We start from the raw sequence: 23,002 nt of genomic DNA, 5'->3' as shown, positions 1-23,002 counted from the left end.
CTTTTCATTCTACTTATATTCATTTTGATCATTTTTTAGTTTATAAATTTATCCTATTTTCTACCACAATTTTATCCTATGCTTTTTGATATTTTTACGTCATAGATATTTCAACTCACCTCTCTTTCTTAATAAAAAAATAAAAAAATATAAAACTTTAAAAAACATGTAATAATAAATATCGGTATGAGTACTCGTGCGATCGTACGCATCAGCCTAGTACTCGTTACCCAAAATATAAAAAAAACAAAAAAAGCCGTATGAGTGCTCGTGCGATCGTACGCATCAGCCTAGTACTCATTACGCAAAACAATAAAAAATAAAAAAAAGTCGTATGAGTGCTCGTGCGATCGTACGCATTAGCCTAGTACTCATTACGCAAAACAATAAAAAACAAAGAAAAAGCCGTGTGAGCGCTCGTGCGATCGTACGCATCAGCCTAGTGCTCATTACGCAAAAAAAATCTAAATATTACATCAAAAAATACCATAAAATATAAAAATCTTCAAAAACTAAAAACATCCACATTTTCAAACAACAATCAATATTGCTAGCCAGAACTACGTGATCCTTGATTCTCCATCAAAAGTGGAGATACGTAGGAGCAAGGCTAGTCCTTGTCAGGTTCACTTTCCCAAAAATCCAAATTTATCCGTAATCAATCAAATAAATCTTTCAAACAATTTCCAAACAAATTTTCAAGCAGTTTCTAAAAAGAACTACGTACCCCTGATTTCTCACATGAGAATACGTAGGAGCAAGGTCAATCCTTGTCGGGCTTCCTAAAAAATAAAAAATATATTTTTCTTTGCATCGTCTTGTAATCTTATATTCGGGGAATAATAATCATTTTGAAAACCACATCGACTTTGCACGTTTAATTAAAGGTATTGCCTTCAGGCAGGCGTTGTAGGGTGCTAATACCTTCCCTACGCGTAACCGACTCCCGAACCAAGAATCTCATCTTCGCAGACCATGCCTTATCATTTTATGGTTTTTCCGTAGTTTTCTAGAATAAACTATGGTGGCGACTCCAAATCTCTCTTTCTAAAACGATCAAATTTTTCCTTTTTTCGGATCGTCGTCCCGTCGCGATTTTTCTGGTTGCGACAGCTGGCAACGAATCTTCATTCCTGTCCAGTTGATTACCATTGTCTCTACCCAAGTTATGTACTCGGTCACCCATTCTTTGTCTTCCATCTTTAAGTTTTCGAATTCGCCTTCAAGAGTTTGAAGCTAGACTTGCATAACATGGTTGTCCCCTATGTACGGAATCTTCAGGATCTCTCACACTTCTTTTGAAGATGCAGCTTTTTTCATCTTCTTAAAGCCTGATTCATCCACAACTATGTACAATAGGTACAAAGTCGATTTGTCTTTTACTCACATCTTTCCCAATGTAGCAATCTGGGACACCATATTCTCTACTACATCCCACACGTCTTGGGATCCAAGAAGAGCTTTCATCTATAGACTTCAATTATCATAATTGGCTTTCTTCGTCAATTGTAGCATGGACATACCGCTCACAAGATTTTCCATCTCACTCTCTCTCTTTCTCAAATAATCAAGCAAACTGTTTCACTCTCTTTCTTTTCTCTCTTACTTAGACACTCAAGCATAAAGTTCTGATGCCAATTTGTAAAAGTAAAAACAATACACACATACTGATATTGGATTATTTTACTTTGTGTATATCATTGATTGAATATCGTAGGCCTTAAATAGTCGCAAGACTTAGTACATTGAAAACATAAAATCTACCACAGAATAACAACTAGGTTGAGTATATATAACTAGTTAGATATAAAAATAAAAAACAAACGAAAACATACCATGATAACTGTAATTAAAAACGACAACAAAAGGATCGAAAATAAAATAAAATTCAAAACAAAATGTATTTTCATTAATAATTAACTCAAATATCATCATTTGTTAATTTCAACTCAATATTAATCCGTCAAACTCAAAATGTATTTTCATTTAGATCAAACTCAGAAAATAATATATGAAAAAAATACATACTAACATTAGTCATTAAATTATACTAAAAAATCAATTTAAAAACTTTTATACTTTAATATGCATATTTTAGTCACTATCGACCTCTCAACAAATGTATTATATTCAAAGAATTTAAAACAACTTCTAACCAAACATTTCAAATTAAAGGTCAAAGCATAAAAGTTAAGATATTAATTATTACCACATTAACCTCACCTATATATTGTAAGATTATATTGAAAACATAAATAGTTTGTAATTTCTTACTCTAAAATAAGTTCCAATTCAAATATAAAAATTACTTAAAAACTAGAAGTCTAAATCAAAGTATTCAATTATAAAAATATTAAGTTTGAACTTAATAAATTGGTTTAATGATTCGATAGGTCCTAATTTTGGGATAGAATCTCACATAGGACCCCTACTTATTGATTTTCTCAATTCGGCCTTAATTTTAAAAAAATTGAAACAAATAGAACCCTAATGTATACTTGACATGGTGACGATAGTGTTTTAAATGACGTGGCAAGGATTAACTTAGTCTAACATGGATTTTTTTTTAATTAAAGAAATAGAGAAATGTTAATTAAATTGAATTGTTTCTAGGATTAGAAATTTTGTTCGAGAGTTTTAGGGTTCATACATCAATGGTGAAAAAGGAAGTTGATGCTCGTGGTTGGAATCCGTTGGCGATGGGCATTGACGATGGCGCTGGCAGTGGCTGTTGGCGGCAATGTTGCTTGTTCTACGCAAAATTAGGGTTTTGCACCTGCAGATTGAGGCTACTTGTTCTGCGCTGTCTGTGACATCCCAATTATATAACAACTTATATAATAAAGACGTCAACATCCCAATAAAGAGAACAGTCAGAGTAGAATAGTAGTTTCGTAGTTGACATTACAGTCATCCACATAAATGACAGAACTTAAAACTTTAACAGTTTATAGTATTTCAAGATAACACCAACTTGAATTAAAAATCCTAAAAAGACTATACTGCAGCGTCAGCATCCTCCACTCCTAGCAGGCTGACTCTGCTGTCCCTCAGATTCCCTCTTCGTCTTCTCTAGATCACGGGACATCTCCACCAGAGCAGGGAACTCTCTAATGCGCAACCCCTTTACAAGCAGCTTGATATCACTCCTCAAGTCATTCTCAAACTTTCTGCATTGCCACTCTTCATCCACTGCCATAGTGTTGAAGCGAAGTAAGTGTTTGAAGCGATCTGCATACTCTAACACTGATCTGTTGGCTTGTACCAACTCCAGGAATTCTACTTCCTTTGCAAATCTCACACTGACTGGGAAGTACTCAGTGTAGAATTTGACCCTAAACAACTCCCAAGTAATAGGAGTCTTGCTCCTTTCAAGGATCATCTTCAGGCTGCTCCACTAGTGGCCAGCCGCTCCGGTCAACAGATATTGAGTATAGGCCAATTTCTTCTCATCAGGACACCCCTTAGCTTCATATATCCTCTCCATGTCCCTAAACCAATGGTCAGCTTCATCAGAGCTGCACTTTCCAGTAAATCTGGTTGGGTGATGTTGGAGGAAGCTCTCCAAGCTCCACTCTTAGACAGGAGTAGCGAAGGAAGAAGCACCTAGAGTGGCCCTGCCACTAGCCAACACGTCCATGAACTGCCTTTGAGTGTTCTCAGATGACACTCTAGCGTTCTCAGCAGATACCCTTGCGGCTTCCAGATTTTGTAATGCAATGGTGTTTTGTTGCACCAAAGCAGCATTTTGTTGCTGCAATGCTTGAAGCACAGACTCCAACATTCTGTTCGAGTCAGACGGCTCAGTCCGAGGGGAAGGAGGAGGAAGTCTAGGTGCCATCTTCTGTTCACACAGAGAGAAAAGACCATTAGCCTAACTCAGGGAAACTAACATAACCACCTACACATGGCTAAAAGTACATAAACACAACAATGCACCCCCACAACCTACAGGTTCTCTAAGGAAGAAACCGCTCTGATACCATTAATGTGACATCCCAATTATATAACAACTTATATAATAAAGACATCAACATCCCAATAAAGAGAACAGTTAAAGTAGAATAGTAGTTTCGTAGTTGACATTACAGTCATCCACATAAAGGACAGAACTTAAAACTTTAACAGTTTATAGTATTTCAAGATAACACCAACTTGAATTAAAAATCCTAAAAAGACTATACTGCAGCGTCAGCATCCTCCAACTCTTGCTCCAAGGGAACCTCCTCGACAACATCTGCTCCCATCCAAGTGGATGATCATCGCCAAAGAAACATACCCAAACAGCACACAACACAGAAGCAAGAGTGAGCTAGATATAAAAAGCATGTTATTCAATCTCACACGACATGCAAAATCACTCAAACATATAGTACAATCAATCGATGTCATCATGCTTAGTTACATATAAAAGAACAATTAAAGCATACCCTTTAAACCATGACTCATATACTCAACACAACTCATCCGGATTAGTATAACTGTCGAACTATTGGTCGTCTTTGCACTTGCATAGTTCAGCTGGCTCTCCCCAACACTATGCAAGGTAAATCTCCCAATCTGTCTATGTCTAAACTCTAAGACTATAGACGAGGACCTCCCTCTACTCTCACCACTTACACTGTTCTTCTCTATTTGAGTATGAACAGTGCTTTGAGTGTACGGATAGACATACCAATTCAGAGCTCCATACAGTTATACAGAACAACAACAAATTCCCACAACCATTTCCAATCATCTCACCTAGAGATGTCCAATTCATACTCAAATTCATCATTTAAATTTGCAGTCATATTATCACAGTAAATTTAACATATCTCATGCATTCACATACTTTCAGTATAATAACATTACCACGATCATACTATGCATTTCAATCATTCCGCACACTTAATTCAAACCAAAATAAGAGCAAATGAGCTTGGAACCGAACACCTAGAGTCTTGGCCGAACACTATCTAGACCACCACTAAGACCGATCGTTACTAAGACCGAGCGCTACCTGAGAACGAGCACCATGAAGACCGAACGCTACCTATGATCGAGCGTTACCTGAGAACGAGCACCATCAAGACTGAACGCTACGAGGTCGAACATTATTAGGCTGAACGTTATAAGATCGAACACTATTAGGCCGAACACTATGAGGTCGAACACTATTAGGCCGAACGCTATTAGGCCGAACGCTATTAGATCGAACACTATTAGGCCGAACACTTATGAGGTCGAACACTATTAGACCGAACGCTATTAGACTGAATGTTATTAGACCGAATGCTATTAGATCGAACACTATTAGGCCGAACACTATGAGGTCGTACACTATTAGGCCGAACGCTATTAGGCCGAACGCTATTAGGCCGAACGTTATTAGATCGAACACTATTAGGTCGAACACTATGAGGTCGAACACTTAGAGCCTTTTTGGCCGAACACTTAGAGTCTTGACCGAACGCTATCAAGACCACCACTAAGACCGATCGTTACTAAGACCGAGCGTTACTTGAGAACGAGCACCATCAAGACCGAGCGTTACATATGACCGAGCGCTACCAAATTAACACATGACCGAACGATACCAGATCAATGCCTAACCGAACGGTACCAATCAACACCTAACCGAACGGTACCACATCAGCACCTAACCGAACAGTATTAAATCAATGCCTGACCGAATGGTACTAAATCAATTCCTGTCCGATTGGTACTAAATCAATTCTTGACCGAACGGTACTAAATCAATTCCTGACCGATTGGTACTAAATCAATACTTAACCGTACAGTATCCATTTAGTCCTGACCGAACGGTAACAACTAACCATTTGACCGAACGCTACCTTTCGCATTCTGCAGAATTATGCAGAATCGCAACCAGACTCCAGGGCATCATTTCTATCCTTTTTTCCCCATATCCTTTTTCAACAACCCAGTTCTATAATCACTCATACAGATTCATACGAAACAAGGTCACTCTAAACACAAAATTGTTCATCAAACAACAGAATATCACAGATCTCAACACATGTATTATTCCTACAACCTATAGAAAAGGATCTAGCTCCCCTTACCTGGGTTTCTTCAAGCACATCTATTGCAACTGCCCACAGCTAAGAACTCAACCTGCCCCGATCGGAAAGAAGAAAACGTTCGGTAGAAATGAAGCCCTCTACTCCGCGGACGCTTGGGTAGCACCAGAATTGAATTCCTATGGTTCAAGGTGACTCAACAGTATCCCTCAATCTCTGTACTATGTTTCTCCTCTACTGTTCCAGCCCTCTGTCCAACCCCTACTGTATATCTCTACTAGACTGTGTATATTCCAGCTCCCTTGCAGCTTTCTGCTCTCTGCTAAACCGTGTCTAGCTTATTCTGTTCCCCCCTTCTTCTTCCCTCCCTCATGTGTCCTTAAAATGAAGAAGTTAATCCCCTTTCCTTGTGCTGCTGGATGAACCTCAGTCGTCCCCTTCCATCCTCAGTGTCGTGTCCAATAAGAAGATGATGATTATCATTGTCCCCCTCTGGACCCTTTTCATTTTTGACTTTCTTTAATCAATATGTGCCAAAAGTAAGCAAAGGGGACCCTCCATTTGTGGACATCCGCGTGCTCTCCTCCAAAGTCACATTCCTTTTATCCATTTTTTTTCACCCCCATCATCTTTTAATATATATATATATATATATATATATATATATATATATATATATATATATATATATATATATATATATTTAGGTTCTTACATTGTCACGTGAGCATGGAGGAGAAGACGCGACTCACGTTCCAGGCTTATCGTTCTTCTGCGTTGAAGAGGATGTAGATGTTGACGACATGATGAAGACCCACGATTAGGGTTTATAATTTGGTTTTCGCAGGTTCTCGGTGGCTATGGATGAGCTTTTGCGTCGCGAATTAGGGCTACGCGAAGTGACACGATTTTATGATTCTGTTTCACGACTCTGAATGGCGATTTGTGGTGGTTGCTTTGACAAATTGGAGGTTTCTTCTTTTGTTCTGAATTCCCTGCAGGTTGCGTCCATGGAGCACGAAAAAGATAAACACGATTTTGGAGGCTGACGCGATTCTGGGTTTGTTGTGTTTGCTACGTCTTAGGTTTTCTGGGTAACAAATCTGGTTGTAGGTTCGTCTAGGCAATGTTGCGTGATGACGATGGAGGATTCGTGGTGAAAATGTGAAGTTAGTTCGATGGAGTTCAACGAGGATGGTAAATAAAAATTCTAGTTAGTTATTTTCTCTTTCTCCGTCTCTTTCTAACTTCAGTTTCTCTCTCTAATGTAGATCAGCGGCGAGAAGGACAAACTTTGATTCTAAAGGAATCCTAATTTGAAAAAGCACTCAGTTTTCTCCAATTTATTTTTGCAAATCTTAATTCGAACAAAGGGGCTAAGTGTAATTAAAATGAACAAAATCCCTAATTTTTAAAAACAACTGAGTTTAAATAACTTTTCTCAATTTCTTTAATTTTAAAAAAACAATAATTCATGTCAGACTAAGTTAATTCTTGCCACGTCATTTAAAACACTACCGTCAACATGTCACGTATACGTCAGTCTAACGGTGTTTGTCCAATTTAACGGCATGACTCTATTTGTTTCAATTATTCAAAAATTGAGAAAACCAATAAGTAGGGATCCTATTTAAGATTTTGCTCCAAAATTAGTACCTACCGAATCATTAAACTTAATAAATTTAGATAATGACTTTTCTAAACTAACCCAACAAAAGTGAATGATGAAAATTTAAAAAAAAATAGAAATAGAATAAAAGATTTTGAGAACAAATAAGAACTTACTTTTATTAAAGAAGTTAATAAATTAAAAATGATCATAAACTCTTGGCCTGTTATATAATATGTTAGAATCAAATAGATGGAATTTAGAACAATGAATAAAGAAGTAAGAGTAAAAACAAAAAGAAGAAATTTACGAAGAAGAAAAAACAAAAGATGAAGGTTTTTGGATTTCACATTAAAAGTGTAAAAATAAAATTAACATAAGTAGTATAATTCTAAAATAAAATATAAAATGAATAATTTAAAACATATTTAAATTTTTATTCTAACGGCAAATCACCTTACTATCAATGCCATCACAAATCCATCCGTCAACAGAAAGATATATAGTGTATAATTTTAAGATTTAGATAATACAATTAATGTCATTTAAAGTTTATTGGTAAAAATTATAGAATTATTAAAATTTAATAATAAAATATGTATATTTATAATGTGTTGGTTAATCATTTAAAATTAAGGAATTCATTGTGATGAATAAGACGGTAACTCAATAGGATATAATCAAACTAAATTAATTTTTCTTTCTCCCTTCTTTCTGGAAAATTTAAGTGCGCAATTTCTTTCTTCTCCGGTGAAAACCATGGGTCTAGTGGAAGCTTTATTGATTAGTTGTCTAAATCTTTATTTAACTTATATTGAAATCACGATTGTTTTTATGGAACTTAATAATGTCTCCATTTATTATTAATAGGTTTCTCATGGTTGTGAATGTTTATGGTGATTACTCCAATTATATTGATATTTTTATGAGTTAAGTGTGTAATTAAGATATGTTTTTTATATCTCTGAATTTTTTGGACTCTTAATAACAAAAATGTATGAATGTTTCTATTGTAATTATCTCTTTATTTATTATTGTTATTGTGTTTAATGTACTGGAAATTTACGTAAATTTCCATAAAATATTCTTAGATCCAATTTACGTCAAAAAAATTTCCTAATATAATTTTATATAACTTGTATAACGTCAAATTATTATTAACAAACAATAAAAGCAATATCAAACCTGAAAAAGCCTTTTATGGTAGTACCACCTGACAAAAATAAACTCGACCTCTTATTGATTCAATGACAAACTTTGCATATTAAATCATGAAGATATCTAGAATTATAAAATAATAATATAAATATTATTTTATCATCTAAAATATTAAATTACTCAAATATCAAATAATATAATTAAATCAAATAAAAAATTATTCTAGAACTCAAAGGATATATTTTAAAAAATAATGAAAAGAAATTAAAAACTGTGACCAAATTATTTAACTCTCTAATCCAATAAAAAAATAAATTAGATTGAATTAAGTATAATAAAAGACTACTAAAACCTAAATTGAGATCCTTTTATAGAGTTTCAAACACCAATATATGCCCCTGTTTTAAAATTTTAAAACCTACATTTTTAACATAAAGAGTAAGCTATTCACATTAACTTTTCAGACTTAATTTAAATTATAAATATGCAGCATAAAAATATGTAGAGACTAATAAAACAAGACCTAGAAAGTACACTTTCTTTGTCTTTTCTGTCTCTCCAAAAGTGATGTTTCATAATTAGTCCACAGCTCACCGTCTGAGAATCCAACGAGGATGGTTCACAAAAGTAGTACTCTAATCAATAACATCTCCATTTTCATCGAAGCACTCAAAAGAGAAATATTTACCAAACACTAAAAATAACAGTGATCATTCAAAGCTCAATGCAAACATCTAAGGACCACCTGAATAACTCATCTTCAAAACAAACAAATCATTCACCTAAGAAATTCAAAGCTTCAACTGCCTCCTTTAAAGACCATTCATAATTTCATGTAACTCAAAACAGAACAAAATAAGTCTTTAAAAAACAATCATCATGAGATACCAAATTCACCAACTTCTCATTCAAAGCTCTCACTTTGGAGAAAAATGCAGATACTCTAAAGAACTTAACTGAAGAAGCTAAGAGAATCAATAGAACATAAATTATATTATCATAGCATAGACAATGCTGATGTCATTTTCTAATTAAAATGAATATTTTACCCAGATAACAACGGTTAATTTAATGATCATCTAGATAAAATGTAAATTTAAATTGAAAAATAACATGTCACTGCCTAAATTGATGGATCCAAGTGCTTTCTTTTTAACATTTTCAAATATAATATCAACAATAAGCTAGGACTACCTTAAACTAGGAAATAGTAGTGAATTAACTATCACTGTGGGCATGTAAGTTTTGCCTTGGATGTTGTTCTACTTTGATCTCTTGAGGGGCTTGGACAGACGACAAGTCCTGGATGACAGGTTCCGGCGGCAGAGGAGGTGGAAGAGGAGGTGGTGCGATTCTGCCATCGACACAAGAGGAGCATTTGGTCTCAATCCAAGTTTCTACATCAAACTCTCCGTGACCCATGATCCGACGACCCGAACAGAGCCTACCAATCATGCCAGCAATGACACCTAAGACGGTGATGACTGCTAGAACCGCTATGACAGGTCCAACCGACCCGTGATCCAAATGGGTGGTGTATGCTTGCTGGGTTATTTCTATGGATGGTGGCTGTTGAACAAAAGGTGTCGACATGGGAGACAGGAGTTTGAAATAAAAATAAAAAACACAACTTTAACTGAAAAGAGAGAAAAAAAATTGAGTCTTTTTGAAGAAATTCAAGTTTCAAATAGTTGAAAATGGGAAGACATTGGTGGGTTTGAGAGGAAAGATGAGAAATATGGGGATTTCCAAAATGGGTGTCGATTTCAACCTAGCATATGTGTTTTGGGTGCCCTTTTTCTCACTTTTGCCCCCAAATTGTAGCAAAAGGGCAAGGTTGTATTTGAAAGGGTAGTATTTAGGGTTACTGTGTTGTGTTGATGATAGTGTGGAAAGTCTGTAGGGTTGAGTGTGGAGCAGATTAAAGAGAAGAAGGAATTTTTTGGGTGGGAGAGTGGGGGTAACAGCAGGAAAATAAGAGAGAGAGAGAGAGAGAGGTGTGGTTTTTTCTATGTGCTTTTCCTGGTACTACAACTAATGACTTGGAGAGAAAGCTTTGGACAAGGGAATCATTTGACTACCGACAAGGGAAGTGTTAGCAAGCAAGATACATTCATGATCAGATCAAAACTTCAAATGATAAAAATAACTTGGGTAAAATATAATAATAATGATAAGATTTTTATGTTATTATAATTTCTAAAATTACTATAAGAATGAATAAATTTATCTTCTACATAATAATTTTTACTTAAAGAAATGTATTATTTAAGAATTAGTATATTTAATTTGATTAAAAAATATGTGTTTTCACAACTAAAATGTAATTTGAATATGTAACATCCACGTAAAAGCATATAATATAGTAAGTCCACATTTAAATAAAAGAGAACAGTTAAAGTATACTCTAAATACAGTTTGTTAAGCTTACAGTCATCCTGAATTGAGTCATAATTTAAAACTTAAACATACTAGAGTATTTGAAAAGATAAGAACCACTTAAAGTCCTAGTGAAACTAAGCAGCAGCATTGTCTTCCTCCAAAGCCTGCTCCAGAGGCACCTCATCCGCCTCTGCTCACATCCAAGTGGATGATCATTGCAAAAGAAAAGCATACCCAAGCAAAACACAAACACAAAAGCAAGGGTGAGCTAGATATAAAACTCATGTTATAGTAGTCACGGGCAACATACAAGTAAAGACAGATACATTACACTACACAAACATGACTTATTGCACTTAAACTTGACTCGTCCAGACTTAGAATGATTGTCGAGCTATGGCGGGTCGTGCACTCGTGGTGGCCTCTACTGCTTTGCAAAGCCATTGCCAATGGGTTTCACCCTACCACACTCACGAGGTTAGTCCGTTATCACTCATCTTGGGCCATACTGGAAGCACCCAAGACTAGGACCTCCTGCTACTACTCACGACATGGTTCAATCCTCTCTACTTGAGAATGATCAACCATTGTAGTTCCAGGATAACCCCCAAGACTGAGCTACCATGCAAATCATTATAAACACTAAGGGCACCACCATGAATCTTCTCCTTGAAGACCATGAACTACGCCCAATACTATAGGGCACTACCATGTAGCCTCCTTAGAGATCCATGGAATTACGTCCATCAACCATACTTGTTACATTCAACCACCAAACATGTTTCATACCATCACATACTATCAGTTCAATAACATTACTACCATCATGCTATGCATTTCAATCATTCCATACACTTGGTTCACCCAAAGCAAGAGCAAAAGAGAAGACTGGACCCAAAGGATTCGCACAGCGCACCCCCACTCGCAAGGCGAATTAACTCACTGCGGTGTTGTACCTCATGTCCCTCGCATAGCGCACCCACATAATTCGCTATGCGAATTAACTCGCAGCGTGCATCAGACCTTCAACCTCTCGCATAGCGCACCCAGGTCGTTATGCGAGAGACAAGACAGAGACCAACCCCCCTGAAACTCTCGCTATGCGCCACTCGCCTTTCGAATTAAATAGGTCGTGGTTCCGGACCACCATCAGTCGCACAACGACAGGATTCGCCAGGCGAATCCACAAACAGAGAGCAACACACTCTGGTCATTCGCATAATGCACCAGCTCGCACAGCGAATGACTCAGACAATGAGCACTCTCTACAGGGTCTCGCTATGCGAGACAGCTCGCATAGCGAGTCTGCATAATCTGCAGAACACGAATTCTGCAGAATTATGCAACTCACACACTTTACCAATTATAGGCGCTTTTATCAACTTCTAACACCCCTAATTCCTGTATTACACCCAATTAGACTTGTCTAGATGATTATAAACGTTCCTACTACAATTCTAAAGTTATTTAGACTCGATTTCTATCCTAGAACACCAAAATCAACAACTTAGGGACCCAAATCCAATTCTAATACTTCTAACTCGTTTTAGACCATTTTGAGATTCCTAACAAGTCCAAATTGACCTATCTGAGCCACCCAAACAGCCCAAACACACCCACAACCTCCAGTACTCAAAGTCACAACCTCACTTCCTCTCAAAGTGACCTAAGAACTATAGAAGCTCCAAATTTTCTATCCAACCAAGGTTATACAGATTTCACACTTCACTCACTTCCAATTGATCAATTATAACAATTCCAAACCCATCCAAATCAATTTCAAACATCATAACATAGTTTCATAGATTCACATATGAACATGACAGTACGTACCATTTCATACACTCAAAACCTAAAATATAATCCAAACAGCAGAATATTACAGATTTCAGCACCTATATTGTTCATACAACTCATAGAAAAGAAGCTAGCTCCCCCTTACCTCAAGTTTTCACAGCTCAACCCAAAGACTCGCCTCAACAATACCTTGAGTTGTGAGAACTCAATAAACCCTACAGAACACTGGTGACAGAAACAACTCTTAGGGCTAAAATATAGTGGAAAAACGGAAGAAAAATGAAAGCACAAGTCACATGCAACTACAGAGATTGCATGTGCTAGTTCAAGGACAAAGAAGGGCTTGCATGGAGGGACTTACCAACTTAAAACCCAAAACTAATCGGATGGTTCCGAAGTTCTCTACGCTGCGGACGTTTTGGCACCACCTACACAGAAATTCAGTGGCTCAAAGGGAAGAAATGGAAGAGAGAAGGAGGAGATGTTGTAGAGAAAAGGTGGAGAAAATCTGAAACTGAGTTTGTAGAGAGAGCAGTGTGTTGAGCTAGTGGACCAGAATGTTTTAAAAGTCCAATTAAAGCCGGATCCTATTAATTTAAAGCACCATTTACTCTATTTTCAAGTCCTTACATGAGAGAAAATATAAAATATAAATGGGATGAAAGACAGATAATTGTAAAATAAAGAATTTAACAGTATATATTGGTGTAAAATATTTTATACTTTCATTCTGTTTGACCTATTACAGTATAACTTTCAAATTAATTATTATAAAATTCAATAAACTTAGTATAGACACTGAAGTATGATTAGAGGATAATGTTTAGTTATTATTACAATTTTTTTCGTTGAAGTAAAGGTGAGATGAGCGTGAAATTGAAATAAAGAAAGGATATTGACATGCAATTTAATTATTAATATATTTAATTATTTTATAAATGAATATTAAATTGTTTAATTTAAAATAATAGATACACTGACTAGTTTCATTTTTATTTTTGCTAAATATTTTTTTAAAAAGAATATTAACACGGTTATATGAATATTTTAACTAACACAAACACAAAATATATAGATTAGTGCAGTTTAATTGTTTGTTTTTTATTTTGTTCATTTTAGTTCAAAATAATAATTTATATCAACAATTGTCCAATTTGATTATTTCTTTCTAAATTGATTTAATCTTAATAAATTTTCAGATTAGTGAAATTTTTTATTCTTGTCACTTTATATTATAATCACTAGTATTAAAATATAGTCTGTGTGGTTACGCATAGTGGATATGTTGAATGTTTCTTTTTCTCATATTTACCGGCAATTATATTTTATGTGTTTAATAAATTTAATAAATAATAAAAATAGGTTAATTTTTTATATTCTTTTGGAATTCAAATTTTTCTCCTCAATTTAACTTTTTGCAGTGAAACAAAACCTTTTGGGCAGAGTGATGTGTGTTTTAGTGATTTTTTTTTCTACATTTTTACATGGATGGCTTCTTCCTTGGAAGTTATAGAGTTATATACTCTAAACACTTTCGAGGTTTCTCAAATAGTCAAGTATGATAATTTTGTCACTGTTTGAGTCAAAAAATTTTAAGACTAACTTTAGTATTTAAGATACGTTGCTATTTGTATTCTTCCATAATTTATATGGAGTTTAGTTTATGATTAACCTTAAATAAATTTTGTTTTGAAGATAGCATATTGTATTTACTACTTTTGCCCAAATGTATTTAGGTATATTGCAATCATTTAATATGATTCTGGTCATTTTTTCAATATGATATAAACTATCATATGACTTACCAAGAGACTTTAGCTTGCTTAGGATCATCTGGAATACGTTGATTATGGTTTGAATAGTTTTATTGTCCAACATAGAAAACAACTCATATTGTCGGGTCAATAAGCTAAGCTTGTTCCTCTTTACTTCATTTGATCATTCGTAAATGATTACAAGGGTGTCCCACAATTCTTTAGCCCCTTTAGATATGAATCTTCCTATACTCTTATTCAGATAGATCATACATTAGTGAATTTCGAGCTTTTGAGTTTAAGAGATATCTTTGTTTTCTCTCTTTGGACCATTGCTTCTAGACAAGGGCTCTCCCTCTTAATCAAGGGGTATGTAGTTACCATTCTCAACCACATCTCACACGTCGATGTGGCAGGACTCAAAGCATGCTATCATTTTTCGTTTTCAATAGTCAAAATTTCCCCCCTTGAATGCAGGAGGACGATGACTAGTGCAACGAAGGGATATGACATCGGCTGTTTTGGGTTTATGACAACGGTTGTAGAACCGAGGTATATTAAAATAAGGTAAAAAGTCGGAACTTTTAGCCTTGGTTCAAAAACTGAAGCAAAAAAGGTTATGATTTTGCTCCTATTCAAAAAAACAAAAAACAGTAAACCAAGAAACAAAAATTGAGTCTATTGCCTCAATTCTGGTTTCAACCGAGGTCGTAGACCCTTAAAATTCATTAATTAAAGGGCTATGGCCTCGGTTGGATCCAGAACGAGGCAATAGACCATTTTTTACCTTAGTGTTTACCAGAATCGTTGTCTAAAGTATTTAAAAAAAATGATCGTTGCTGTAAATATTCTATATCACATAAATCATATCACATAAACCCAAAAACACAGAAACAGACCTACACATAAAAACAAGTATCCACAACCCAGAAATACAGTCCTCCATATAACTATTTAATGTGATTTTTGGTTTTGATAGTTATGGTTATTATTTTTGAACAAAAAATTTTTTACCACTCTTTTAAACTCCTATTTCAGGAGAAAAATTTCAGAGCCCTTATTTTGGGTGAATATGAAGTTTAAAAATTATTTGGATTTCAAATCTTAAAATTATTCTAACTTTCACTCTCGTTAACAGTTTTTGCATTATTACATTTGGATGTGGGTTAGAAAAAGATATTTAATATCGTGGTAGCTTGTGTAGCTAGCTAATCCTTCTAGATTTTCCAGAAAATGTTGTTTTCCATTTTTCAGAAATTTATTTTGTTTTTTTGAAACTTTACAAAAATATTTAAAATAGTTAGACTTTGAATTTTGAGCTGAAATTTTTTGTGACGGGTTTTCATGATTTTTTGGTCATTCCATCAAATTTTCAGGTCATTTGAAGTTCGTTTAGAATACTCTTAGTTTTACCTATACCTATGCTTTAATGTGTACGGTGTATGAAGAACAAACACAATCAAACGAAAACATGAAAAACCTAAAATGAAACTAACCTTGAAGGTGAGTCTGGTGCTAAAACAAAACGAAATGAACATCACAAACGCCTATCCAAAGAACACTTGTGCACAAAATCAATCGGTTAAAACGAAAGAAAATCATACTTAAGCACTTAATCAACGTAAAATGAAATAAAAAAAATGTAAAAAATGTTGGAGATGATGATCGCGAAAATGGAAGACGAGAGAATGGTGCAGCAAAGAAAATGGTTTATGTCTGAAATGTGCAAGAGGCTTTGTTCGCAAAATTAAACCCTAGAAACATGTTATTACCTCGGTTATTTTATTAACTGAGACAATAAGGACTATATGGCCTCGGTTCTATTAAGAATCGCTGCCTAAAGCCTCTCAAAAAAATATTTTCAGTTATTTTATTTTTCGGTTTGCAACATAACCAAAGCATAAGCACTTTATGGCCCCGGTTCTCTAAACGATCAAGGTCATAAACCTATTTAGGATTCAGTTCTTTGTGAATCGAGGCATATATGTTTGCGATAATTGTAAAAATGTCACCGCGTCATTTTACGCTTCGGTTGTATCAAAACCGATGTCAAATGCATGAATTAACATTCGTATTTCTTACTAGTGAATTTATAACATATCCTTCATTTTCCATTGGATCTTTCCTCAAGTCCTATCAAGAACTAACCCTTGAGGTTAGCTCTGATACCAATTGAAATACAAGAAAAACTATAGAAGAAGGGGGGAGGGGGGGGTTGAATAGAGTTTTTAAAAACTTTTTGCAAATATGTATTAAACACTTTAAGTTTTTTAATAGCGTTTATGAAAACATATATAAAGGAAAGCAAATAAGGCAAGCTTATTTTTATACTGGTTCCCTCAACCTAAGTTATGTCTAGTTCTTCCTTGAGTACTCTTAAGGGGTTCCACTAAAATTTTCAAAGATGAATTTAACCACTCTTGGTTTACAACTACCCAATATGGAGATACGAGTTTAACCACAATTGGTTCCACTCTAGACTTCCTGACTAGATCATTTAGTTCAACTAAATTAAACAAACAAGTGTTTTGATTCTCTTTAGAATTTATAAACACAATAAAATCTTTCAAATTGAGTATGTTTTCAATACAATGAAATCTGAAGACTTGTAAAAAATTTATTTTCACAAAGAATGTGTTAGACGATTGATGCGACTGTCGCGGTCATACAAATTTGATTGCAATTAAATAATGCAGTATAGCTAGGATTTGACTCCTAGGTCGTCTCTCAAAGACCAATTTTGGTGGTTCAGTCTTAGATTTATCACGAAGTGGGGGGGTTTGTGATTGTTTTGTTTTTATTGCAGAAAAATTAAATTTAAATTAAAACCGAAATTTAAAAACAGCAAACAGAATTAAAAACTGAAGACAATAAAATTAACAAACTGTAAAAGTAAAAACGAAATTTGTCTATTTTTTTAAACATCACAAGAAAACGTAAATCACCAAATAAAGTTGAACGTAAATTAACTAGTGCAGTAAAAAATAAAGCTGAGAAACATCAATCACAATTTGAAAACGTAAATTGAAAATGAATGGCAGAATTAAAATTTGCAACTTGAAAACCGATCAGGAAATTGGGTGAATTAAATGAGCAAAAATGATATTTGCAGTGAATTGGAAAATGGCAGAGATTGGATTCAAGAATTAAACATGCAATGGAATTGTAAACAGAAGGTAATTTGCAGATGAAAATCAACAGCATCAACTAAGAAACGCAGAGTCCATCAAATAAAATTCTTCACTGAAATAAAACCAAATTCATTACTGGACATCACTGGAAACAAAACCCCTAAACCTCCCAAGGGGGAGGGGGAAAATGAACTTCAGAACAGAAACGTAAATGGTGCTTCCTAATCTACTCCTAAAATCTAATGAATTTGCTTCTCTGCATGCTGGTGGATTTATAGCTAAAATTCTGAATTTTGTTGCTGCTGCTGCCTCCCGTGACCTCCTTCCTTTTGCCAACTTGTCTTCTTCTTCAATCACTTTTTGCACACCATTCCAATCGTGGGCTCCTCTTCTTTCCAGATGAATCACGTGAATGGCTCCCTTCAACATTTCATTCTCCACTCTTGTCTTCTTGTTCCGTGCACATACTCCTCCGTGCCTCCAGCATCAATCACGTTCCTCCAAGGTGTCAATGTGGGCTTCTCTTCTTGTTGTGGATGCTCCTGGACGTGTAGCTCTCTGTTGGCTTGCAGCTGCTGCACCGTGATGTTCCTCTTCCAGCTCAAGACCGTGGTTGCTCCAGCCGTGTATGTGGTAGCTTCTTGCTAGGGCCACTTTGCTGGATGAAGGCCGTGAAACTCCTTCTCTCTCTCAGTATCATCCTTCTTCTTTACTTCCAGCAGCCACCGTGGACTTCCATGCCTCTTCTTCTTCATTCTTCCAAGTGCTTGCTAACATTGGTGGCTGCTCCAACTCTAGGCCGAGAAGGTGGTTGCAGCTGGACGTTCTCTGCTGACTTGCTGGACCATGGCTGCCCTCTCAAGCACTCCCCGTGAAGCCCTCAGCTGGATGCTGGAACAACTTCTTCTTTTTGCCATATGTGCTTTGCTTCAGCCAGCAAAACCCGTGCACTAGCTAGACGAAATCCAGAGAGTTGCTTCTCATTCCAGGACGTGGTAGTTGCTGGACGTATGGCTTCCTTCTCATTGAAATGTGTGGTGTGTGTTGTTTCAAAGCAATTCTGAAATGAGTGATAGTGGACATTTTTTTTTCCAACAAAACCGTGAGTGATGGGCCAATATGTTGTCCAATAAAATATGTTTGCCAATTTGTTTTCTACGTGCAAAAGTGAGCAAGGGGCCCTCCAAGCATTTCCTTCCATGACTACAAAACCGTGAACTTGGTTTCAAGGTGCCGTTGCAATGGCCGTGGTCCCTTCATTAATGTGTCATGCTTTTCATTTCTTTAAGCAAAGAAGAATTCTTCAATCCTAGGTGGCGCGGCTCCCACTTTCCATGTGCTTGCTACATTTTGGATGTAATCACCGTGCACTTCTTCTTTTATTCTAATAAGGAAATAAAAGAATACTTTTTGTGGATGGTAGGCCGTGTGTGGCATGTTACAAAATTCTTCAATCAATTTAACCATAAGTAAGACAAAAGAGGGGCCATATGTGTCAGTATGCTATTCCAACTATGATAAGCATTTGTGAACTTAAAATAAAACTTGTGCCATGCTGCATCGTTAACGTGTTACTTCTTTTCAAAGTGAAAGCTTCTTACAATTCAAGAATTGGAAGATATGGTTTGCCAATTAATTTCGTGAACCACTTTGTTTCCAGCAAAGAAGCAACCAAACCAAAACCTCTTCAAGTTTCATGAACCAAACATCTTTTTCATTTATTATTTACTTCAACACACAAAATAAATCGATGCCGCGTAGCCTCTTCCAATTAAATAACAAAGTGTGCAAATGAATATTCTTCCAAATGTAAAAAATTAGTCTCAGATAATTCAAATTAGTTAAAATAAGATTTTCCGATCAAATTAAGCACAATTAGTAAAAACGGAAAAATACTGGACATTTAAGCACAATTTCCCGATTAATTCTTGCACAATAAACTAAGTGAAGTGAAGAAAATAATGATTCGTATGCTTAAAAAGAGAGAATAAAAGCATAAGATTCAAATATTGTTATTGCATTCTTCTCTTCATTCAGTCTTCTTTATATAGCCTTCTTCGAGAAGGATTTGTTACTCATGAAGTTGACTTCGATGAGAGCATGTAGCCCTTTACGTATGAAGTCAAGTGCTAGGTAGCTTCAAAGCAATAATTCTTTATCCATGGTGGTGAGTACAACTTCCTCAAAGTAAAAAGCATTAATGAAACACTCTAAGAATGTCTTCCTAACTCTTAACGTCCTTATGATCTTGTACAAACTTTTGAATAAAGCTTGGTGTTGTCATGATCTACACAGATAAAGAGAAGCAAAGCACCATAGACAAATGATTACAAATCATACATACATTTAATGTTATAAGCGTTGTATACAGTTTAAGCATGTTACATGTACATTGCGTTTATTGCACAAGTCTATTCTATTGAGTAACATATTGTTTACAAGATATATCATTTAGTAAAACCTTTGTCTTAAACAGTTGAAATGTTAAACGTGTTATCGTCAAACATTGTTTATGAGTTCTATAATATTTTATACAACATAAATGAGTTGTTTACTTGTTCAACATTGTTTTTATCAAACATATTCTTAAGACGAAATGGGCTATACGTAAGACCCATGAAAAATATTTATAGTAAATTTTAGTATTTTATTAGTAATAATAATTTTAATGGATAGAAAAATATAAATTTTGGATATAAAATTATAGTAATTTTATAAGGAGAGGTTAAAATTTTTGATAACTTATTTAGTATTTTTTTTTTAAGAAAATCGAATAGTAAAAAGTGAATAGTGAATAGTAAATAGTAAAAAGTAAATAGTAAATAGTAAAAAGTAAATAGTAAAAATAAATTTTCAGCATTTGGATTCCTTAGCATGGAAGTAAGTAGTAGGTAGAAATTAGGATCAGATTTGGTGAGAAAATGATTGAAATATTATTTTTAAATAATATTAAAATAATAAATAATATTAAAATATTAAGGAATAGTAAAATTTTTTTTTACTATAAATAGCCATGGGAGGGAAGGGTATTTTGCACCAAGAGAAGAGGAATCAAGTGAGAGCTTGAGAAATAGAGAAGAAATAGTTAGGGAGAAATTTTTAGTTGCAAGAAGAGTAGAGGTTCTGAAGAGTTTTCGGGGAAACAAATTCGGAGCAGGAGATTAAGTCTGGAATAGAGGTAGGGGAGCTAATTTTTCTAAGCTTTTATATTATGATTTAGTACTGTTTTATTACTATTCATGTCTTGAAATTATGTATGAATATTGTTAATGCTTACTGTGTGTTTATCTATATTGATATTCGGTGTAAATATTATATGTTGTTGTTTTGAATCTGTTAATAAGAAATTTGTTAAAAACTAGTTGAGGAACACTTTGGCTAAGGAAAGACTTGGTACTTAAGTTGTCCATTGTGACGCACCTCTCTTTCCTGGAAGTCTACTCGACAGGTTTTTAACTTAAATCTTGTGTACAGATTATGTACTGTTAAATTATCATGTAATATATCTAGTTGGAATATATTCAGTTTGTATGATTTCTGAAATGATTGAAGTTTATTTGATTTGAATTTATGCATCTGAACATGTATGAGTATTACGGGGAGATGTCGTAAGGGTATAATATGAGTCGAGGAATGTGAGTATGGTATGAGTCTCGCGGAGAGATTCTGTAATGTCATGGTAGGTGTATGAGGATTATGGGTAGATTTCGTAATGGTATAATATGAGTTAAGGAATGTGAGCATTGTATGAGTTTCGTGGAGAGGTTCTGTAATGACATGGTATGTGCGTATATGTTGATGTTGAGGGTCATGAAGTTGGAGGTTATCCTGATACTCTAATAAACAATCAGTCTCAAGTAGAGAATGATGAATTATGTGGTGAGAGGGGTAGGAGGTCCTGGTCTATGTGCCGGTTTAGGACATAGTGAGGGGACTAACCTTGTGAATGGTATGGAGGGCAGAATGTCCTGGTCTATGTGCCGGTTTAGGACATAGTGAGGGGACTAACATTATGAATGGTATGGAGGGCAGAATGTCCTGGTCTATGTGCCGGTTTTGGACATAGTGAGGGGACTAAGAATGACATCACAAGTGAAAAACCTTCCGTTGTATCGCTCATCAACATATCGTTGGGATAAGTGCCTATTGAATATCGTGGGGATAAGTGCCTATTGGGTATTATGAAATGAGTGTTTATTTGGGTATTGTGGGATGAGTGTATATTGGGTATTGTGGAATGAGTGTTTATTGGTATTGTGGGATGAGTGTTTATTGGGTATTATGGAATGAATGTCCATTAAGTATTATGGTATTTATTGGGTATTGTGGGACAAGTGTCTAATAGGAATTGTGGTACGATGGTATGAGGGTGTCTGACATAATTATTATATGATGTTTGTATCGAAGTAATTATGCATGTCTTATAAATGAGTTGTTGCATGTTAGCTCACCCTACTTGTTTGTGTTTTTGTGTTTGGGTATGTGCGATGATCGTATAATTCGTTATACGGGAGCAGATGAAGGAATGTCGCCTCACATAGTACCAAGGAAAGGGAGGAGTAGAAGAACTATAATTAGAATCTTTTTACATGTATAGACTTATATCAACTAGGAAATTTTAAAGGGTGAGATTACGGAATGTTACCGTAAATGTAATGTTAATTATCAAGTGTGAAAATTTGGGATGTTACATTAATGTGAAAAGTTGGGATGTTACATTAATGTGAGAATTTGGGATGTTACATTAATGGTATCAGAGCAGTTCGTCCTTAGGATGACCTCTGTGTCGTGGGTCTGTTGTGTCTTCTCTGTGAAGAATTGAGTCTAAATGGTATACTTACCATTTTCTCCAAGTCTAGATAGTAGAGTATTGTGTCTAACTACTCATGACTTTTACGAGAGATGATTTTCCTTTCTTAATTCTCAAGGTTTATGAAAGATATTATAATTAGTTAAAGCCTTCATAGGGAGATATAATACTAGAATTTGAGTTTCAAAGGATAAGTGAAGATGTTGGTGTTTAGAAGTTATGTTTTAAGATGTTTGCAGGACAAAATCAGGAGATTAGATATCTTACGTTTCACAAAAAGGAGTTAAGTTCAAAGGCTAGATTAAGAGAAGCTTTGGATAAGCATGAATGTAGCA

The 23,002-nt window shown here is 35.0% G+C and overlaps 1 protein-coding gene across 1 annotated transcript; it reads right to left on the bottom strand.

The window, feature by feature from the left end:
• Window positions 1–9,893: 9,893 nt before the first annotated feature.
• Window positions 9,894–10,531, bottom strand: LOC108341391 (uncharacterized). Its single transcript, XM_017579078.2, has one exon. It carries the CDS (start codon window positions 10,384–10,386, stop codon window positions 10,012–10,014), a length of 375 nt encoding a protein of 124 aa, XP_017434567.1. The 5' UTR covers window positions 10,387–10,531; the 3' UTR covers window positions 9,894–10,011.
• Between the last annotated feature and the right edge of the window lie 12,471 nt (window positions 10,532–23,002).

The sequence above is a fragment of the Vigna angularis genome, chromosome 1 (genome assembly GCF_016808095.1).
Source record: "Vigna angularis cultivar LongXiaoDou No.4 chromosome 1, ASM1680809v1, whole genome shotgun sequence".
NCBI classification, from domain to species: Eukaryota; Viridiplantae; Streptophyta; class Magnoliopsida; order Fabales; family Fabaceae; genus Vigna; species Vigna angularis.
Note: the sequence above shows the minus strand (reverse complement) of the source record. Positions and strands in the feature narration are given on the sequence as shown.